Genomic DNA, 17628 nt, shown 5'->3' on the forward strand with positions numbered 1-17628 from the left:
TTTGAGGATCATTGCCCTATAGCACTTTCACATGGTGAAATTTTTCATACTCACCCATGTCCTCAAACCATTCCCTTTCAAGTCACTCCCCCAGTTTTTTAATCACTGCTATAAATCTTACCTTTTTTTTTTTTGAAAGTTATTTGAGAAGATTTCACTTGTGGTATTATCTGGCACAAAGTAAATATAGTATTTAGTAAATATTAGTTGAGGCAAATGGATAGAGGGATTTCCTTCATTTAAGTGTCTTTGACTTTCCTAAGGAGAAGATGGCTGGAATTTTTGAATGTGTGTGTATGTGTATTTTAGAAAAGTATTAACTAGGGCAGTGTCTGTGGCTCAGTGAGCAGGGTGCCAGCCCCACATCCCGAGGGTGGTGGGTTCAAACCCAGCCCCGGCCAAACTGCAACAAAAAATAGCCAGGCATTGTGGCGGGTGCCTGTAGTCCCAGCTACTCGGGAGGCTGAGGCAAGAGAATCGCCTAAGCCCAGGTGTTGGAGGTTGCTGTGAGCTGTGACGCCATGGCACTCTACCAAGGGTGAAAAAGTAAGACTCTGTCTCTAAAAAAAAAAAAAAAGAAAAGAAAAGTATTAACTTTTTTTTCCTTGAGACAAGTCTCACTCTGTTGCCCCAGATAGAGTACAGTGGCATCACCGTAACTCACTGCAACTTCAAACTCTTGGGCTTCAGTTATCCTTCTGCCTCAGCCTCCTAAGTAACTAGGACTTTAGGCAGCCTGAACAAGAGTAAGATCCCATCTCTACTAGAAAAATTAACTTTTTTATACTATGAAATTTAACATAAAGATTAGCTTACATTCCTGGACCAGTGACTGTGACTACAGTACAAATATAAGCATATAAATAATTTTATTGTTTAAGAAAAAAAGTGTTATCTTCATTTCAGTCAGCAGGTAGAATCTACTCAGCACAAAGCTGTTAGGCCAGACGATTTTCAGTCTCTGTTTTAATACTACAGTTTTTCTTATATCTACTTATCAAAACCTACTATTTAGGTCATTAAGACCGCTTTCCCAAATAATTTTCACTAAATGTGAACCCTAGTTATTTTTAATGATGGATTTTGGATTATTTCTAAAATATTTCTTTGTACTTCTCTGTTTTGCTTTTGCTTCAGTTTTTTTATAGTAAGCATTTGCACTTTTAAAATAAACATTATTTGGCCAGGCACAGTGGCTCACACCTGTAATCCCACCACTCTGAGAGGCCGAGATGGGTGGATTGCTTGTGTTTAGGAGTTTGAGACCAGCTTGAGCAAGAGCGAGACCCCGTCTCTAAAAAAATAACTGGGCATTGTGGCAGGCACCTGTAGTCCCAACTACTCAGGAGGCTGACGCAAGAGGATCACTTAAGTTTGACATTGCTGTGAGCTGTGATGCCATAGCACTCAGTTGAGGGCAACAGTGTGAAACTCTGTCTCAAAAATAAATAAATGAATGAAAATAATAATAAAATAAACATTATTTGAGAAGGAAATCAACCAGCTTGGCCTCAACCTAAGCAATACTATCCGTGAAATCATAAATATAATGTGATTATTTTTATTATACATAAAATGACCTTGGTAATTTTTTAAATACACAAATTATTAAAATTATAGTACAATACCTAAAATTAATTCAAGCACCATCAATGATATACATGTAACACTTAGGAAAATTACAATATGTAATAATGTTCCTTTTATATTATAGTAGTTTTACATACTAAAAATAAATTAGCCCTCTATCTATTGGATATTTACAAATATTTTTCTCAGCTTTTCAGTTTCCGTTAACTTTATGATTTTTTTTACATTTTTGTTTTCTTCTTTTGCCCAACTGACATTTTTTCTACTTGATATAAATTGCTTTTAAAATCTTAAATAATTTTTGTTTTATATCATGCTTTTAGGCAGTCCTTAGCCATCCCAGAACTACATACCCACTCATATGTTCTTCAAATTTTTTAATTCATTGTAAATTTTGGTATGAGGAGGAATCCTAATTTCCCCCCTAAATATTATCCCAGTTCATCCTATACTCACTAATTTGAAATACCACTTTTGTCATAATAGTAGAACTTTGGATCTGTTGGGTCTGTTTTTTGTACTTATCATTTCTCTCAAGGATCTCTGTTTTATGTGCTAGCACTATACTCTTTTTTTAGTTCATGTAGTGTTAGAAAATGTGATATATCTATACATTTAGGCAAGATCATCCTCACTCCTTTTCTTTTCCAAACCATTCTTTGCTATTCTCAGGTGTTGATCCTTTTGAATGAATTTCAGAATCATTGAATCAGGTTTTAATATACTTCTCTAGGAGATTTGATTTTGACTGGGATTATATTAAATTCAAACATTAAGGGGAGAACAGATACCTTTAGCTATTCCCCCATTGCAGTATTCACTGTGATAAAGGATAGTTATTTGTTCAGTAGTCTCACAGACAAGCCTGGAAATTAATACAATGTAGAGACTATCTCAATAGTCTTGATATTCTCAGTGCCTATATTCAAATTCTTGCTTTAGTAATGACTGAATATACATGTGTTAGAAGGTAAGTGGATAAGGAGGGGCTATTATAGAAATTTTTTTCTCATTTGACTCTTAGACTTTAGACATATGGAATATATTTCTCAACTGTAGATGAATAACTATTGCTATAAAACTTGTATTAATTATACTATTAAACTGATTTTTCTTGGGAATTTGATTCTCATAATAATTTTTTTTAATTTTCATAAAAATATTTATATTGTACACTAACTGGATTAGTTAAAGCAAAAACTATTGATTTCGAAGTAATTTTTCAGTGATCAGCTTCAATTAAGTTTGGTACATAGAATAATCAACTTATTCCTATTTTTATGTAGTTACACAATTTGGTAAAATTTTTAAATGAATTTTCTAAAATGTCATGTAGACCTTCAAAAAATGTGATGTTAGTCTACCTTCAACATAAAGACTCAATGCTAAATTAAAACAGTGTAATTTTTATGAGAAAATGCTAACATAGACTACTTTTGTGTGATATCTCTAACAGATATATGACTAAGCAAAATTTACTTTATAAGCAATAGTGAGTTAACAATTTTACTTTTAATGGGAATTATGTTTAACAAATAACTTATGCAGTCTTTCAATATAGTAAGTTTATTTGAATTTCTCTGTATATTAAAATTTCAGAAAATTTAGGAGTAAATTAATGATGATACCTAACAAATGAGTTAATATTTGTAAAGCACTTAAAACATTGTCTAGCACATGGGATAAGTCTGTTAAGTCAGTCAGTCACGTGGGCTCTAGTAATTTAAATAAGCTTCTGTTTTAAAGGTTTATACTAAGTACTTAAAGCAGGGGTCCTCAAACTTTTTAAACAGGGGGCCAGTTCACTATCCCTCAGACCGTTAGAGGGCCGGACTATAGTTTAAAAAAATAACTATGAACAAATTCCTATGCACACTGCACATATCTTATTTTGAACTAAAAAAAAAACAAAACGGGAACAAATACAATATTTAAAATGAAGAACAAGTAAAGTTAAATCAACAAACTTACCAGTATTTCAATGGGAATTATGGGCCTGCTTTTGGCTAATGACATGGTCAATGTCCGGTTCCATATTTGTCACTGCTAGTCCTAACAAGTGATGCAAGTGTGCATCAGTTAGTCTAGATCTGGTTGGAGATTTCAGATGTTTCATTCTGGAAAACGTCTATTCACAGACATAAGTGCTGCCAAAGGTGGTTGACATTTTGACTGCATGGTTCCTGAGATTAGGATATATCTCAGAGGGGAGAGATGCATAGAAATTAGGAAGGCTGCTTGACTTGAATGCGTCTTTCAGAGAGTCACAATTCTGCAGTTCAACCAGTTCCATTTAGTAAATCGTATCCACATTTTCAATGTCAATAGAAAATGGGTTGCAGAAAAGTTGTATGTCCTGTTCATGGAGATGAAGCTCTTTAAATCTAAATTGGAACTCCTTTTGCAACTTTTCCCATGAATCCACACAGGTTTTATTTGGGAATGCAACCAATGGATTTTCCACTAACAGATTTTGAGTTGTGGGAAGATGGCAGAAATTTTCCTCCTTCATTTGTTTGATGAGGAGGCCTAATTTTACTTCAAGTGCTTTCACATGTGATTGCATATCACAGATGAGCTTCCCCTTTCCTTGAAGTTGCACATTGAAACTGTTGAGTAGCTCTGTTACATCTGTCAGAAAGGCAAGGTGCCATTTCCGTTCTGCATCACTGAGCTCTGGTACTTCTTTGTTTTTTGAAAGCAGAAAAGCTGTAATCTGTGGAAGTAACTCATAGAAATGTTTCAGAACTCTTCCTTGACTCAGCCAATGGACTTCTGTGTGGTATGGAACATCTTCACAGGCAACATTTAGCTCAGACAGAAATTCCTGAAATTGTCTGTGGTTTAGTACATTACCTCTACTGAAATTAACACAAGATACCACAGTTTTCATAACAGTCCCACTTCAGTGATTTACTACACAGTGTTTGCTGGTAGATGAGGCAGTGTATGACTATTGGATGAGAATGGTTATATTTGTCCATCTCTTGGTTAATGTGAGCAATTACTCCTTTCTTAGACCCCACCATGCTAGGAGCACCATCAGTTGTCACACTGGCTAGTTTTGCCCAGTCCAGGTCCAAACTATTCAGTTTGGCAAACCTTTTCATAAATATCCTCTCCTGTAGTTGTTCCTTTGATTCTTTGCAGTGCAGCAAGCTCTTCTGTGACTTTTAAATAGTCATTTGTCCCACGAATAAAAATTAGAAGTTGTGCAGAATCACGAACATCATTACTTTCGTCGACTGCCAAGGAAAAATAGGAAAGTTTTTTTGCGGAGTTTTGCAAATGCTCATGCAAATTGTCTCCCATGTAATTGAGGGTCCTGAAAGACTCACTGTACTAAATACAGTGAGTACAGCCTTCTCTGGACACATCTCTTTGGCAACAGAAAGAAGGCATTCTTTAACAAATTCTCCCTCCACGAGTGGTCTGCCAGTGCACGCTATCAGCTTGGCAACTTGAAAACTTGCTCTCAGTGATGAAATATTTAGCTGTTTCTGTTTCACAAAAATATTTTGCTGAGTTGTCAATGTATATTTCAGTTTTAATATTTTATCTTTTCTCACTTCTCCAACCAAACAATCATATTTATCTTTATGTTGAGTTTGATAGTGTCAATGCAAATTGTATTCTTTGAACACAGACACTATATTCTGGCATATCAAACACACAGCTCTTTTCTTGTACTGTATGAAAAAATAATCATAAGTCTACTGTTCTTTGAATATCCTACACTCTGAGTCAATTTTTCTCTTTCTTGATATCATTGTTTCCTAGGGACTCCAAATTGCTATTAGTAAAATACCAATATATATATATACAGCTCTCCAAAAACAATATACCAGCAATAACTTTGCCCACACAGAGACATATAGACTGCACTGCCCATCAATGCAGTCTGATCAGTGTCCATCAATGCAGCCTTGCCAGTCCACATCATTTCAGCCTCGCCAGTGCCCATATGGTGGAACTCTGCTTTTACCTCAGGCTCACACTGGTGCAGTGCGGGAACAGGTATAATAATAGAGCCAGTTCCTCCACCACCTTTCCAGTTCATACTACCCTGTGCAAACCGCACTGCAATCTGTGAACTCACACAGGAATCTGCATGGGTGAGAAGACCCATGTGATCAGATTCCACTGCAGAAAAAAAGAAGGCATGTATGCCTTTTTTCTTCCGAATCTAATGCGAGTTCAGCCATACAAGCATATGGCTGAACTCACACTGTTCAGAGATCACAACAGTGTGAACCGGGGCTTACGCGGCACACAACATAGAACATCATAGACAACTGAATAGCAATCAGAATATAAATGCACTTACTGTCAGTTAACTTGGGTTTCCTACTCCTCGGCTGTCTGTAGAGCCAGATTAAGTTCCCATGGGGCCCTAGGCAGATTACCAGTTTGGGACCCCCGTGTGATAACACTGAGCACTGACCATTTGCATTAATACTGACCGCTGACAATTTACATTAATACTGAGTGCTAACAATTTGCATTAACACTGAGCACTTACAGTTATTACCACTGAGCACTGACTATTTGCATTAGCACTGAGTGCTGACTATTTGTGTTATCACTGTGATGCAACACCCCTAGAAACCACCCCCAACCAACCAACCAACTTAAAAAAAAAAGGCTCTTCTAACTTCAAAAAAAAAGGCACCCCCTATTTGCAAAAAAAAGATCTCCTAACTTCAGAAAAAAAAGGCCCTAGTAACTGCAAAGTAAAAAAAAAAAAAAATAGATTTCCTAACTTCAAAAAAAAATAAATCCTAACTTGTTATTATCTCGGTCCTTAGGCAGTAGCAGGCTCTGCACAGGCAACCTGGTGACTCCTCCGATTACACCAGAGACTGAGAGGAGGAGTCGAGAGACGGAGAGAAGGAGGGGAGTCAGAGAGTGGGGGGCACATTCCACACATGCGCACTGCGGGTGGGACTAGTGGGCTGCTAAGCCGGAAGGCAAAAACACCGGGCAGGGAGAGACAGAGAGAAGGAGCAGAGTTAGAGAGTTGGTGCACATTCCACACATACACACTGCAGGCCGGGACGAGTGGACTGCTAAGCAGGACAGGCAGCTGTGGCAAAAACACCCAGTGGGCCGGATAAATGTCCTGGAGGGTGGGGGGACACGCATGTGGCCCGCGGGCCGTAGTTTGAGGACCCCTGACTTAAAGCTTTATTTCAGCTTTCTGTACTTGATTATCAACTCTTTCTTCAATACTTTCTGTATTCACTGTCTGGGAAGGCCACAAAAGAAAAGGATTACTCGATTTCTATACTTAATCCAGTTGAAAAAGAATACCAAAATGTTACTTGAATTTTATATATAGCAGTGTTTCATTATGTGTTTCATTATGTGTATAATGATTTTGTGAACTGATATTTCTAACATTTTTGCTCCTCAGTGTTCTATACTAGTCTTCCATTGTTTTTCTTAATGTGAAAATAGGGCAGAGATTAAGGAACTTCAGCATTATCGGTAATATTCTCTTTTTTTAAAACTATGTGATGGGTATTTAAGAGTTCACTTTATTATGCTTTTATAACATGTTAGATATTCTTCTACAAATACCAAATATTTCAAAATAAAAATTGTTTTAAAAATAAGCAGAAATTGAGGAGAAAAGCTGTTTCCCAATAATACCAGAAACTAAATATTTTTTATTATACAATTGTTGAACTTGTCCACACAGATATTTTATGTTAAAACAAATGTTCATTATAATCTGAACATTATTATCATATAAAAATGAACATTAACTTTAGAATCAATAACTGACTGGTACACTTAGATGAAGAATTAATAAAAAATAAAATGGCCATTACTGCATCTTCTTAGGATGATGATCATCTCTATATAAGTTGTTTCTAATAAATTTGAGCCATGGTTATCTTTTCTGAGTACACATATCTAAATTTTGCCACTTTCCCCAAAAAATGTTTTTAAATTTTAGTTGTGATTATACTTTTAAGTGTGATTTTCAGGGTATAAAGTGTTCATATTTTTTTCTTTTTGGAAGAGTCAGAATGGATAATCAGTACACCAATGTGGCCTTGTGATAGACTGGATGTCCTTAATCGACATAATTTACTCTGTACAATTGCACATGAAATCTTAGCCAAGAGCCTGTATAGACAAACATTTGAAGTTTTGCAGAATCTACCAGGTTTTCAAAATTCTCAAGGTATGTTTTTTAAGTCTTAACTTTCTTTTGCCCATCTGGTATTTAACTGTTAATAAGAAACAATTATTCACTTGTTTTAATTGAATTTTATATTCCAGCATATTTTTTTTTTTTTTTTTTTTTTTTTTTTGTAGAGACAGAGTCTCACTGTACCGCCCTCGGGTAGAGTGCCGTGGCCTCACACAGCTCACAGCAACCTCTAACTCTTGGGCTTACACGATTCTCTTGCCTCAGCCTCCCGAGCAGCTGGGACTACAGGCGCCCGCCACAACGCCCGGCTATTTTTTTGTTGCAGTTTGGCCGGGGCTGGGTTTGAACCCACCACCCTCGGCATATGGGGCTGGCGCCCTACTCACTGAGCCACAGGCGCCGCCATATTCCAGCATATTTTTTAATGAAGTAGTTTTCTGTAAAATATGTTCTCTTCAAATTGAATATGCTTTCCTGATGGTTTCAGAAAATCAGGGATTCTTGTCTTTGGGTTGTTTGTGAGAAGTTCCTAACGCAAGCATTTTCATCATTTCCCTTTTCCTTTCTCTATCAAGTCATCAACAAACAATATGCTTAAGTGTCCCCAACAATGTCTTAAAGAAGTAATTGCATTAGAATAATGAAGAATACTTTTTCTCTTATCACTTTATGAATAAATGTAGACCTTAGTTTATATTCCTTGGAACACAGGTAAACTTGGAATAAATGGAGGAAATGAAGCATATGGCAAGTTCAAATAAAGAACTACTGTTGCTCATGTTGATAGTTAGTACTATTGAATATTAAAGCTCAAGTTATATATAGATAGAAAGAGAGAGTCTGTGAGCAAAAGCTTTGAGTCAGGAATGAGCTGTGTGATGGGTTCAAAGGATGATAAAAATGTTAACTGAGGCTCCATTTAGTGCTTTCACCGTATCCCCTATAAATCTTTATTTTTCCACTTATTCCACTGGATCCTATTAGTGTTCTTATCTGTTATTTAGCATTCTTAATTGTTTCTCCTTCTAGATAATGAGCTGCTTCTAGATAGTGAGCTCCTTCAAGGTAGTGATATTTTCTTTATCTTGTTATTTTTGGTACAATGGCTGCTATCTAGCAGGCCCTTAATATACAATTATGTTGATAATGAAACAAAGTAGTAATGGGAAGATTGGACAGATAGTTGAGTCAGATTTTGGAATACCCTAATAGCAGGCTAAAGGAGTTTTCTTCTTTATGTGTAGTAAGGGGGTCATTAGAGTTTGGGATCTAGGAAGTGATGTAATGAAGTTGGTATTTAGGAAAGTTCCTCTGGCAGAGTGTTAAGGAAGAAACTAAAGGTAACAAGATTGATTTGATAAAGCCTGGACTACTAAATGATTCTAAAATTATAAAGACCTAGAGTCTAGGTTATAAACACAACTCACTGAATACAGGGAATAAAAAAATTGAAAGTCTCTAAGATGACTTCACTTTCTAAGAATGACTGAAGAAAAAGAAGTATCCACTAAAGGATTTTTAATTTGAGAGTCAGTATTAAAGGATGACTTATTTTTAATCAAGGGAAATATAAGGATAAGCAGAAACTATAGATATAATGCAAACAAAATTGTGAAATCATTCAAGATACTACAGATACACAGTTACAGGTGGGGACCAAATATAGACGTGTTAATGCATCCTCTGAAATCTTTGTCAACCTTCTTTTCATATTCCCCATTACAAAGGAAATGAATGGTTTTATTTGTTTCAAATGCTTTTCTTTCTTAGAGCAAATGTAAGATGATTTCATTTTAGTAATTGTTATTCCTATGATGGGTAAGAATGGGCCAAGGAGAAGAGAAGGAAAGGGAAAGGAGTCAAACAGGAAGAGGTTTGAGAGACTAAGATAAATCAATTTCATTACATCAATTTTTTTTCTTTTCAGAAACTGTGGAGGTCTCACAGTATAGCGTTCTTTTTAATAAACTTCTAGATGCCTGTATAGAAAGCAACAGTCTCGGTATGTCATCTTCTGTAGCAGACTTCATGATTTCAAAGAGCATTCCTATTGATTTTTCCTTTCTTAGAAGATTAATTACTTCTTTAGGAAGGAGTTGTTTGTGGCTCAAAGCCAGAGTCCACTACAAAAGTAAGTTAAATTTTAAAATTTTTAATTTGATACATTGATTTTGAATTTTATTCTTTAACCCAGGAATCATCTATAATACACATATTTAAGTAAGATTAGATAGTCGTTATGTAAAAAGAGCACTTGATACATATTCTAAGATAATAGTATGAACAGATCTGTGCTCTTTTTAAACTTGTTTTCTTCTATTTCCATTTATTATGTCTTTATTTCTTTGCATATTAGCATGTCCAAATGAGCAAAGGAAATAAATAACAGAATTTGAACCAGCTTGGCATATCTTATAAATAATATAGTAGTAAAGCAATTGGGTAGAATGAAGTTTAAAGAATATATGCATATTTTATTTATTTCTGTTGTATCTCTGATCTTTCTAACTTAGAATAATCAATAGCAGGCCTCATAAGAAGGACAGAGGCTATCGTAACAATAAAACATGATATAAAACAGTTTTTCATGTGGCTTCTAGTAACAGAACCTTGTTAATTAAATAGATTAACAGCTATTTCTCTGTAACAGGTAAGCCTGGAAACTAGTGCTTTCTCTAGCCCCAGCCACTTTGCACATACATTAATTAGAAAAGAATGCTATGTGGAATCTCTGTGTAGAAAAGAATTTTTTCTGGCTTCATGCAGTCGTGTTAAATTTCCATTTCTATAGCCGGGCGTTGTGGCGGGCGCCTGTAGTCCCAGCTACTCGGGAGGCTGAGGCAAGAGAATCGCTTGAGCCCAGGAGTTGGAGGTTGCTGTGAGCTGTGTGAGGCCATGGCACTCTACCGAGGGCCATAAAGTGAGACTCTGTCTCTACAAAAAAAAAAAAAAAAATTTCCATTTCTAACACTGTCACGTATATAACAAACATTTGAGGGCCTACTGTGTGTTGTCCTGGCCATATGCATCAAGCATCCTAACCACTGCTACAGGAGAATGAAGTGTTTTTCAGACTACCAGCTATGATCATGTTAGCAGGTGGTAGGTAACTTTTTTCCTCCAGTGATATGGGAAAGAAAATATTAGGGTGCACTATAGGTAGTAAGGTTAAATATTTGATAAAATTTTCATTTCATTTATATACATATACATACACATATGTATACTGGGTCATTATATAAAATGTATTTTTTTTTTATTTCAGGTTAATGTGAGGGTACAAACAACAGGTCATAATATTTGAATTTATTAGGTAGAGTCCCTCTTGTAGTTGTGTCATACACCCAAAGGTGTGCCATACACCACAACATGGTGCCCATTAGGTGGGAGCACACCCAACCCAATGCCCCTCTTTGTTCCCCCTCCTTGTTCCTGCTTCCCCAACTTGAATTGAATTGATTTCTTCTCTTATGTGGGCATGAATTAGATTGTATACTGGCTTCATATTAGTATTGAGTACATTGGATATTTGCTTTTCCATTCTTGTCATACTTTACTAAAAAGAATGTGTTTCAGCTTCATCTAGGTTAATACAAAAGATGTAAGTCACCATCTTTTTTATGGCTGAGTATATTCCATGGTATACCACAGTTTGTTAATCCATTTGTGAGTTGATGGGCATTTAGGTTGTTTCCACATCTTGGCAATTGTAAATTGAGCTGAGATAAACAAGCTAGTGCAAATGTCTTTATGATAAAATGATTTTTTTCTTCTGGGTAGATACCTAGTAGTGGGATTGCAGGGTCAAATGGGCGGTCTAATTTGAGTCCTTTGCAAGTTCTCCATATTTCTTTCCAAAGAAGCTGTATTAGTTTACAGTCCCACCAACAGTGTAGAAGTATTCCCTTCTCCCCACATCTACGCCAGCATCTGCAACTTTGTGATGTGGGTCATTCTCACTGGGGTTAGGTGATACTTCAGCATGGTTTTGATTTGCATTTCTCTGATGATTAGAGATGATGAGCATTTTTTCATATGTTTGTTAGCCATTCATCTGTCTCTTTAGAGAAGGTTCTGTTCATGTCTCTTGACCAGTGATATATGGGATTGTTTGTTCTTTCTTTGTTGATTAATTTGAGTTCTCTATAGATTCTAGTTATCAAGCTTTTGTCAGATTCATAACACACAAATATCTTTTCCCATTTCTGAGGGTTGTCTATTTGCTTTGTTGTGTCTTTAGTTCTGCAGAAGCTTTTCAGTTTAATTAAGTCTCATTTGTTTATTTTGTTGTTACCGCAATTGCCACTGAGGTCTTCATAAAATCTTTCCCCGGGCCTACATCTTCAAGAGTTTTTCCCACACTTCCTTGTAGGGTTTTTATCGTTTCATGCCTTAGATTTAAATCTTTAATCCATCTTGAATCAATTTTTGTAAATGGTGAAAGGTGTGGATCCAATTTCAGTCTTTTCCATGTGGTTATCCAGTTCTCCCAACACCATTTATTGAATAGGGATTCTTTTCCCAGTGTATGCTTTTGTTTAGTTTATCAAAGATCAAATGGCTATAAGAGACTGGTTTTATCTCTTGGTTTTCTATCCAGTTCCATATGTCTGTGTCTCTGTTTTTGCACCAATACCATGCTGTTTTGATTACTGTGGACTTGTAATACAACCTAAAGTCTGGTAGAGTGATACCTCCAGCATTGTTTTTATTACTAAAAATTTTCTTGGCTATACAGGCCTTTTTTTGGTTCCATACTAAACGAAGAACTATTTTTTCCAGTTCTTCAAAGTATGATGTTGGTATTTTAATGGGGGGTTGTATTGAATCTGTACACTGCTTTGTGTAGTATAGACATTTTAACAATGTTGATTCTTCCCAGCCAAGAGCAGGGTATGTTCTTGCATTTGTTAATATCTTCTGCTATTTCTTTTCTTAAGGTTTCATAATTCTCTTTGAAGAGTCCTTCACCTCTTTTGATAGGTGTTTTCCTAAGTATTTCATTTTCTTTGAAGCTACTGTGAAAGGAATTGTGTCTTTGATTAGCTTCTCAACTTGGCTGTTATTGGTATATATAAAGGCTACTGATTTGTCGACACTGATTTTTGTACCCTGAGATGTTACTATATTTCTTGATCACTTGCAGGACTCTTCTGGTTGAGTCTCTGAGGTTCTCTAAGTATAAGATTATATCATCAGCAAAGAGTGAGAGTTTTACCTGCCCTCATTTTGGATGCCCTTTATTTCCTTCTCTTGCCTGATTGCATTGGGTAGAACTCCAGCACTATGTTGTATAGTAGTGGTAAAAGAGGACATCCCTGTCTGGTTCCAGTTCTAAGTAGAAAAGCTTTCAGTTCTACTCCATTTAGTATATTATCTGTTGGATTGTCGTGGATGGCAGTTTAAGAAATGTGCCACCTATGCCTATATTCTTAAGTGTTCTTGTTAGAAAAGGATGCTGAATTTTATCAAATGGTTTCTCTGTGTCTGTTGAGAGGATCATATGGTCTTCGTTTATGCTTCTATTGATATGGTAGGTTACAATTATGGATTTATGTATGTTAAACCAGCCTTGAATCCCTGGGATGAAGCCTACTTGATTGTGATGTATAATTTTTTTAATGTGTACCTGTAATCTAATCTAATGGCTAAGATTTTATTGAATATTCTTGCATCGATATTCATTAGTGAAATTGTTCTGTAGTTCTCCTTTTTAGTTGGGTCCTTTCCTGGTTTTGGAATCAGGGTGATGTTTGCTTCGTAGAACGTGTTGGAGAAAGTTCCTTCCTTCTCAATGTTTTGGAATAGTTTCTGCAGAATAGGTATAAGCTGTTCTTTGAAGGTTTGATAGAATTCTGGTATGAAGCCATCTGGTCCAGAGCATTTTTTTATTGTTTCTTCAATCTCAGTGCGTGATGTTTGTCTGTTCAAGAGATCTATTTCACTAGGGAGATGGTGTGATTCCAGATATTGGTTCATTTCCTCCACATTGTCAGATTTCTGGGCATAAAGCTTTTTGTAGTAGTCAGAAATAATCTCTTCTATCTATATGATATCTGTTATTTCCACTTTTTTGTTTCTGATTAACATTACTGGAGATTTTACTTTTATGTTTTCTAGTTAAGCTAGCAAAAGGTTTATAGATTTTGTTTATCTTTTTGAAGAACCAACTTTTTATTTCATTTATTTTCTGAATGATTCTTTTGTTTTCAATTTCATTTTTTTTTGAGACAGGGTCTCACTATGTTGCCCTCAGTAGGGTGCCATGGAGTCACAGCGCACAGCAACCTCAAACTCTTGGGCTTAAGTGATTCTCTTCCCTCAGCCTGCTGAGTAGCTGGGACTACAGGCGCCCACCACACGCCTGACTATTTTTTGGTTGCAGTTGTCATTGTTTAGCAGGCCAGGACCGGGTTCGAACCCCCAAGCCCCGGTGTATGTGGCCGGCACCCTACTCACTGAGCTACGAGCACCAAGCAATTTCATTTATTTCTGATTTAATTTTGGTTATTTCTTTTCTTCTACTGGGTTGGGAGTTAGGTTGCTCTTCCTTTTCCATTTCCTTAAAATGATTCATTAGGTTGTCGATGTGCTCTTTTTCTGTTTTTTAGATGTAGGTATCTAATGTGATAAATTTCTCTCTTAGGATTGCTTTTGCAGTATCCCACAGTTTTGATAACTTGTAGCTTCATTGTTGTTATGTTAGAAGAATTTAACAATTTCTTCCTTTATCTTTTCCTTAACCCAACTATCATTCAGCATAAAGTTGTTTAATTTCCATAGCTTTGTGTGGGGATGAAAATATTCTAAAATTGACTGTAGCAATGATTGCACAACTCTAAAAACATTGAAACCATTGAATTGTATACTTTGAATAGATGAATTGTATGGTATTTGAATTATATCTCAATGAAAGCCATTAATAAATGATTAAGTTTAGCTGTCTTAATATTTTCATCACTCCAAAATGAAACCCCACATCCATTAACAGTCACTTCTCATTCCCCCAAATCCTTTTAGCCCTAGTAAGAATTACTTTTAAAAATGTTTTTCTACGAAGTGTGTTAAGGGCAGCGCCTGTGGCTCAGTGAGTAGGGCGCCGGCCCCATATGCCAAGGGTGGCAGGTTCAAACCCAGCCCCGGCCAAACTGCAACAACAACAAAAAAAAAAAATAGCCAGGCATTGCGGCGGGCACCTGTAGTCCCAGCTACTCGGGAGGCTGAGGCAAGAGAATCACGTAAGCCCAAGAGCTGGAGATTGCTGTGAGCCATGTGACGCCACAGCACCCTACCGAGGGCAGTAAAGTGAGACTGTCTCTACAAAAAAAATAAAAAAAAAGAAGTGTGTTAAAGCAATTAATACCCATGTACAATTCAGTACTTTATTGGGAATTTTCCTTTTATTAATCAGAACTATGCCTTATTTCATACGTAATGTAACTTCTGAGACTTATTCAAGTGAAGTTAAAGAATCTTTTTCTCAATGTACCTGAATTAGAAACTTAAAACCAAATTAATTTATAACCCATTGATGAATCCTCAAAGCATCTGATTTCCTAATAGTATTGATACTTAAAATATTATTGGAACTCCCTTTGGAGTTTTCTTCAGACATAGTTTAACATTTGCAAGAAAAGCCTTTCCATGCCTTATAGTCACATCTAATAGTACTGATTTGGGGCTTAAGGCCAATTTTCATAAAGGCCCTCTTAAGGCTATGGTTCCAGTGCTTTAATTTTGCTTTCATTTTTTGTTTTAATATTTTTATGACTTTATTGATAAAATTTCATATGTTCTAAAATTTACCCATTTAAAGTGTGTGGTGTATTGGTTTTGGGTATAATCTTAGAGTTGTGCAGCCGCCGCCACCTAAGTTTAGAACATCATTAACACTTCCCAAAAAAGAAATCTTGTACATATTAGCATTATTCCCCATTCTCTTGATATTTCCTACCTCACCCTAATAGGCAACTAACCTACTTTCTATCTCTATGAATTTGCCTATTCTAGATAAATCACATAAATGAATTATTTGAAGTATGGGTTTTTGTGACTTACTTATACTTGTATGGGTTTTTGTGACTTACTTATACTTGGCACAATATTTTCACATTTCATCAGTGTTGTGGCATGTATCAATACTTCATTACTTTTTATTGCTAAGTAATACTCTTATCATATGGAATTTGTTTATCCATTCATCAGTTGGTAGACATTTGAGTTGTTTCTACTTTTTGGCTATTATGAATTTTTTATGCTGTTTTGAACATTCTCATGCAAGTGTTTGTGAGTGCCTATACTTTCGTTTCTCTTGGGAGAATTGCTGGCCTATATTTAGCATTTTGTGGACCTGCCATACTGTTTTCCAAGGAAGCTGCAGTATTTTATATTTTTATTCCCACCAGCTGTGTATGGGATTTCCTAGTTCTTTTTATCTTCACCAACATTTTTTTATTTTTTAAGCCGGGGCTGGGTTTGAACCCACCACCTCTGGTATATGGGGCCGGTACCCTACTCCTTTGAGCCACAGGTGCCGCCCTTCACCAACACTTTTTGTAGTGTTTTTTTATTTTAGCCTTCCTTAGGGGGTATTAAGTGATATCTCATTATAGTTTTTTGTTTTGTTTTTTTTTTTGTAGAGACAGAGTCTCACTGTACCGCCCTCGGGTAGAGTGCCGTGGCCTCACACGGCTCACAGCAACCTCCAACTCCTGGGCTTACGCGATTCTCTTGCCTCAGTCTCCCGAGTAGCTGGGACTACAGGCGCCCGCCACAACGCCCGGCTATTTTTTTGGTTGCAATTCAGCCGGAGCCGGGTTTGAACCCACCACCCTCGGTATATGGGGCAGGCGCCTTACCGACTGAGCCACAGGTGCCGCCCGGCCTCATTATAGTTTTTATTTGCCTATCCCTCATGACTATTGATTCTGAATACCTTTTCATGCACTTATTGGTCATTTGTATAGTTTCTTTGGAGAAATGTCTATTAAATACTCTCCCTGTTTTTTTTTTTTTAATTGGATTGTTTTTATTGTTGAGTTGTAAAAGTAAATATTCAGACAGGCACGCATACTTAAACATAAATATACATTCTGGACCACAAATCCTTTGTCAGATATATGAATTATAAATATTTTGTCCATTCTTTGTCTGTCATTTTCGTGATAGCTTTGCTTTGTTCAGTTCCAGACAAATCAGAAAGAAATTTCCAAGAGACAGCAAAGTTGCCTTCCTGATGCTCCAAGATTTGTTCTCCGTCACCCTAAAAATACTACTTTGCTTTCAGAGCTCAAAAGTTAGGAGAGGGAGGTATTATTAGCATATCTTTCCATTACTTTTACCCCCTAAAGTCAAATGTAAGTATTTTTCTCCTCATGTTTGATTTTAGGGGAAAACATAATACTAGTAAATTTCCATTTAATTCATAAGAATGCATGTAAATTATACCTTCTAATAGCTAGTAAAATTAATGAGCTAATAGTTTGTTGCTGCTGGCAGTGACCTAGGGAGGTGGGCCTACCTAGCGGTTAGGAATCCAAAATCTGAAGCCAGAAGGTCAGCCTTCCATGCAGGCTTAGAGAACATGAGTGCTGACTGAAAGCTCATCATCTATAACAGTGTTTTTCAATCGTTTTTATCTCATGTCACACTTGAACCTTGTAGTTAAACTTCTGTAGCACACTTATATTGATCAGAAAAAGAGTAAAAAAAGAATATATTACTGCACTTTGAACTTTTGGAGATAATTTAATTAATAATCTTTAAAAATTTTCTTGGCACACCTAAGATTCTGTCACAGCACAACAGTTGAAAATCGCTGATCTATAACACGGGAATAATTAGACCTAATGTCATAGATAGCACATGGTTGG

General features: G+C 36.2%; 1 protein-coding gene across 1 annotated transcript in view; it reads left to right on the top strand.

The window, feature by feature from the left end:
• The window catches only part of TOPAZ1 (testis and ovary specific TOPAZ 1), a 104948-nt gene that overhangs the window by 79076 nt on the left and 8244 nt on the right, over positions 1–17628 (top strand). The window contains exons 17-18 of the mRNA XM_053599205.1: positions 7622–7786; positions 9684–9887. Of these exons, the coding sequence (XP_053455180.1) occupies positions 7622–7786; positions 9684–9887 (369 nt within the window). The remainder of the gene's footprint in view (positions 1–7621; positions 7787–9683; positions 9888–17628) is intronic.

The sequence above is a fragment of the Nycticebus coucang genome, chromosome 8 (genome assembly GCF_027406575.1).
Source record: "Nycticebus coucang isolate mNycCou1 chromosome 8, mNycCou1.pri, whole genome shotgun sequence".
NCBI lineage: Eukaryota > Metazoa > Chordata > Mammalia > Primates > Lorisidae > Nycticebus > Nycticebus coucang.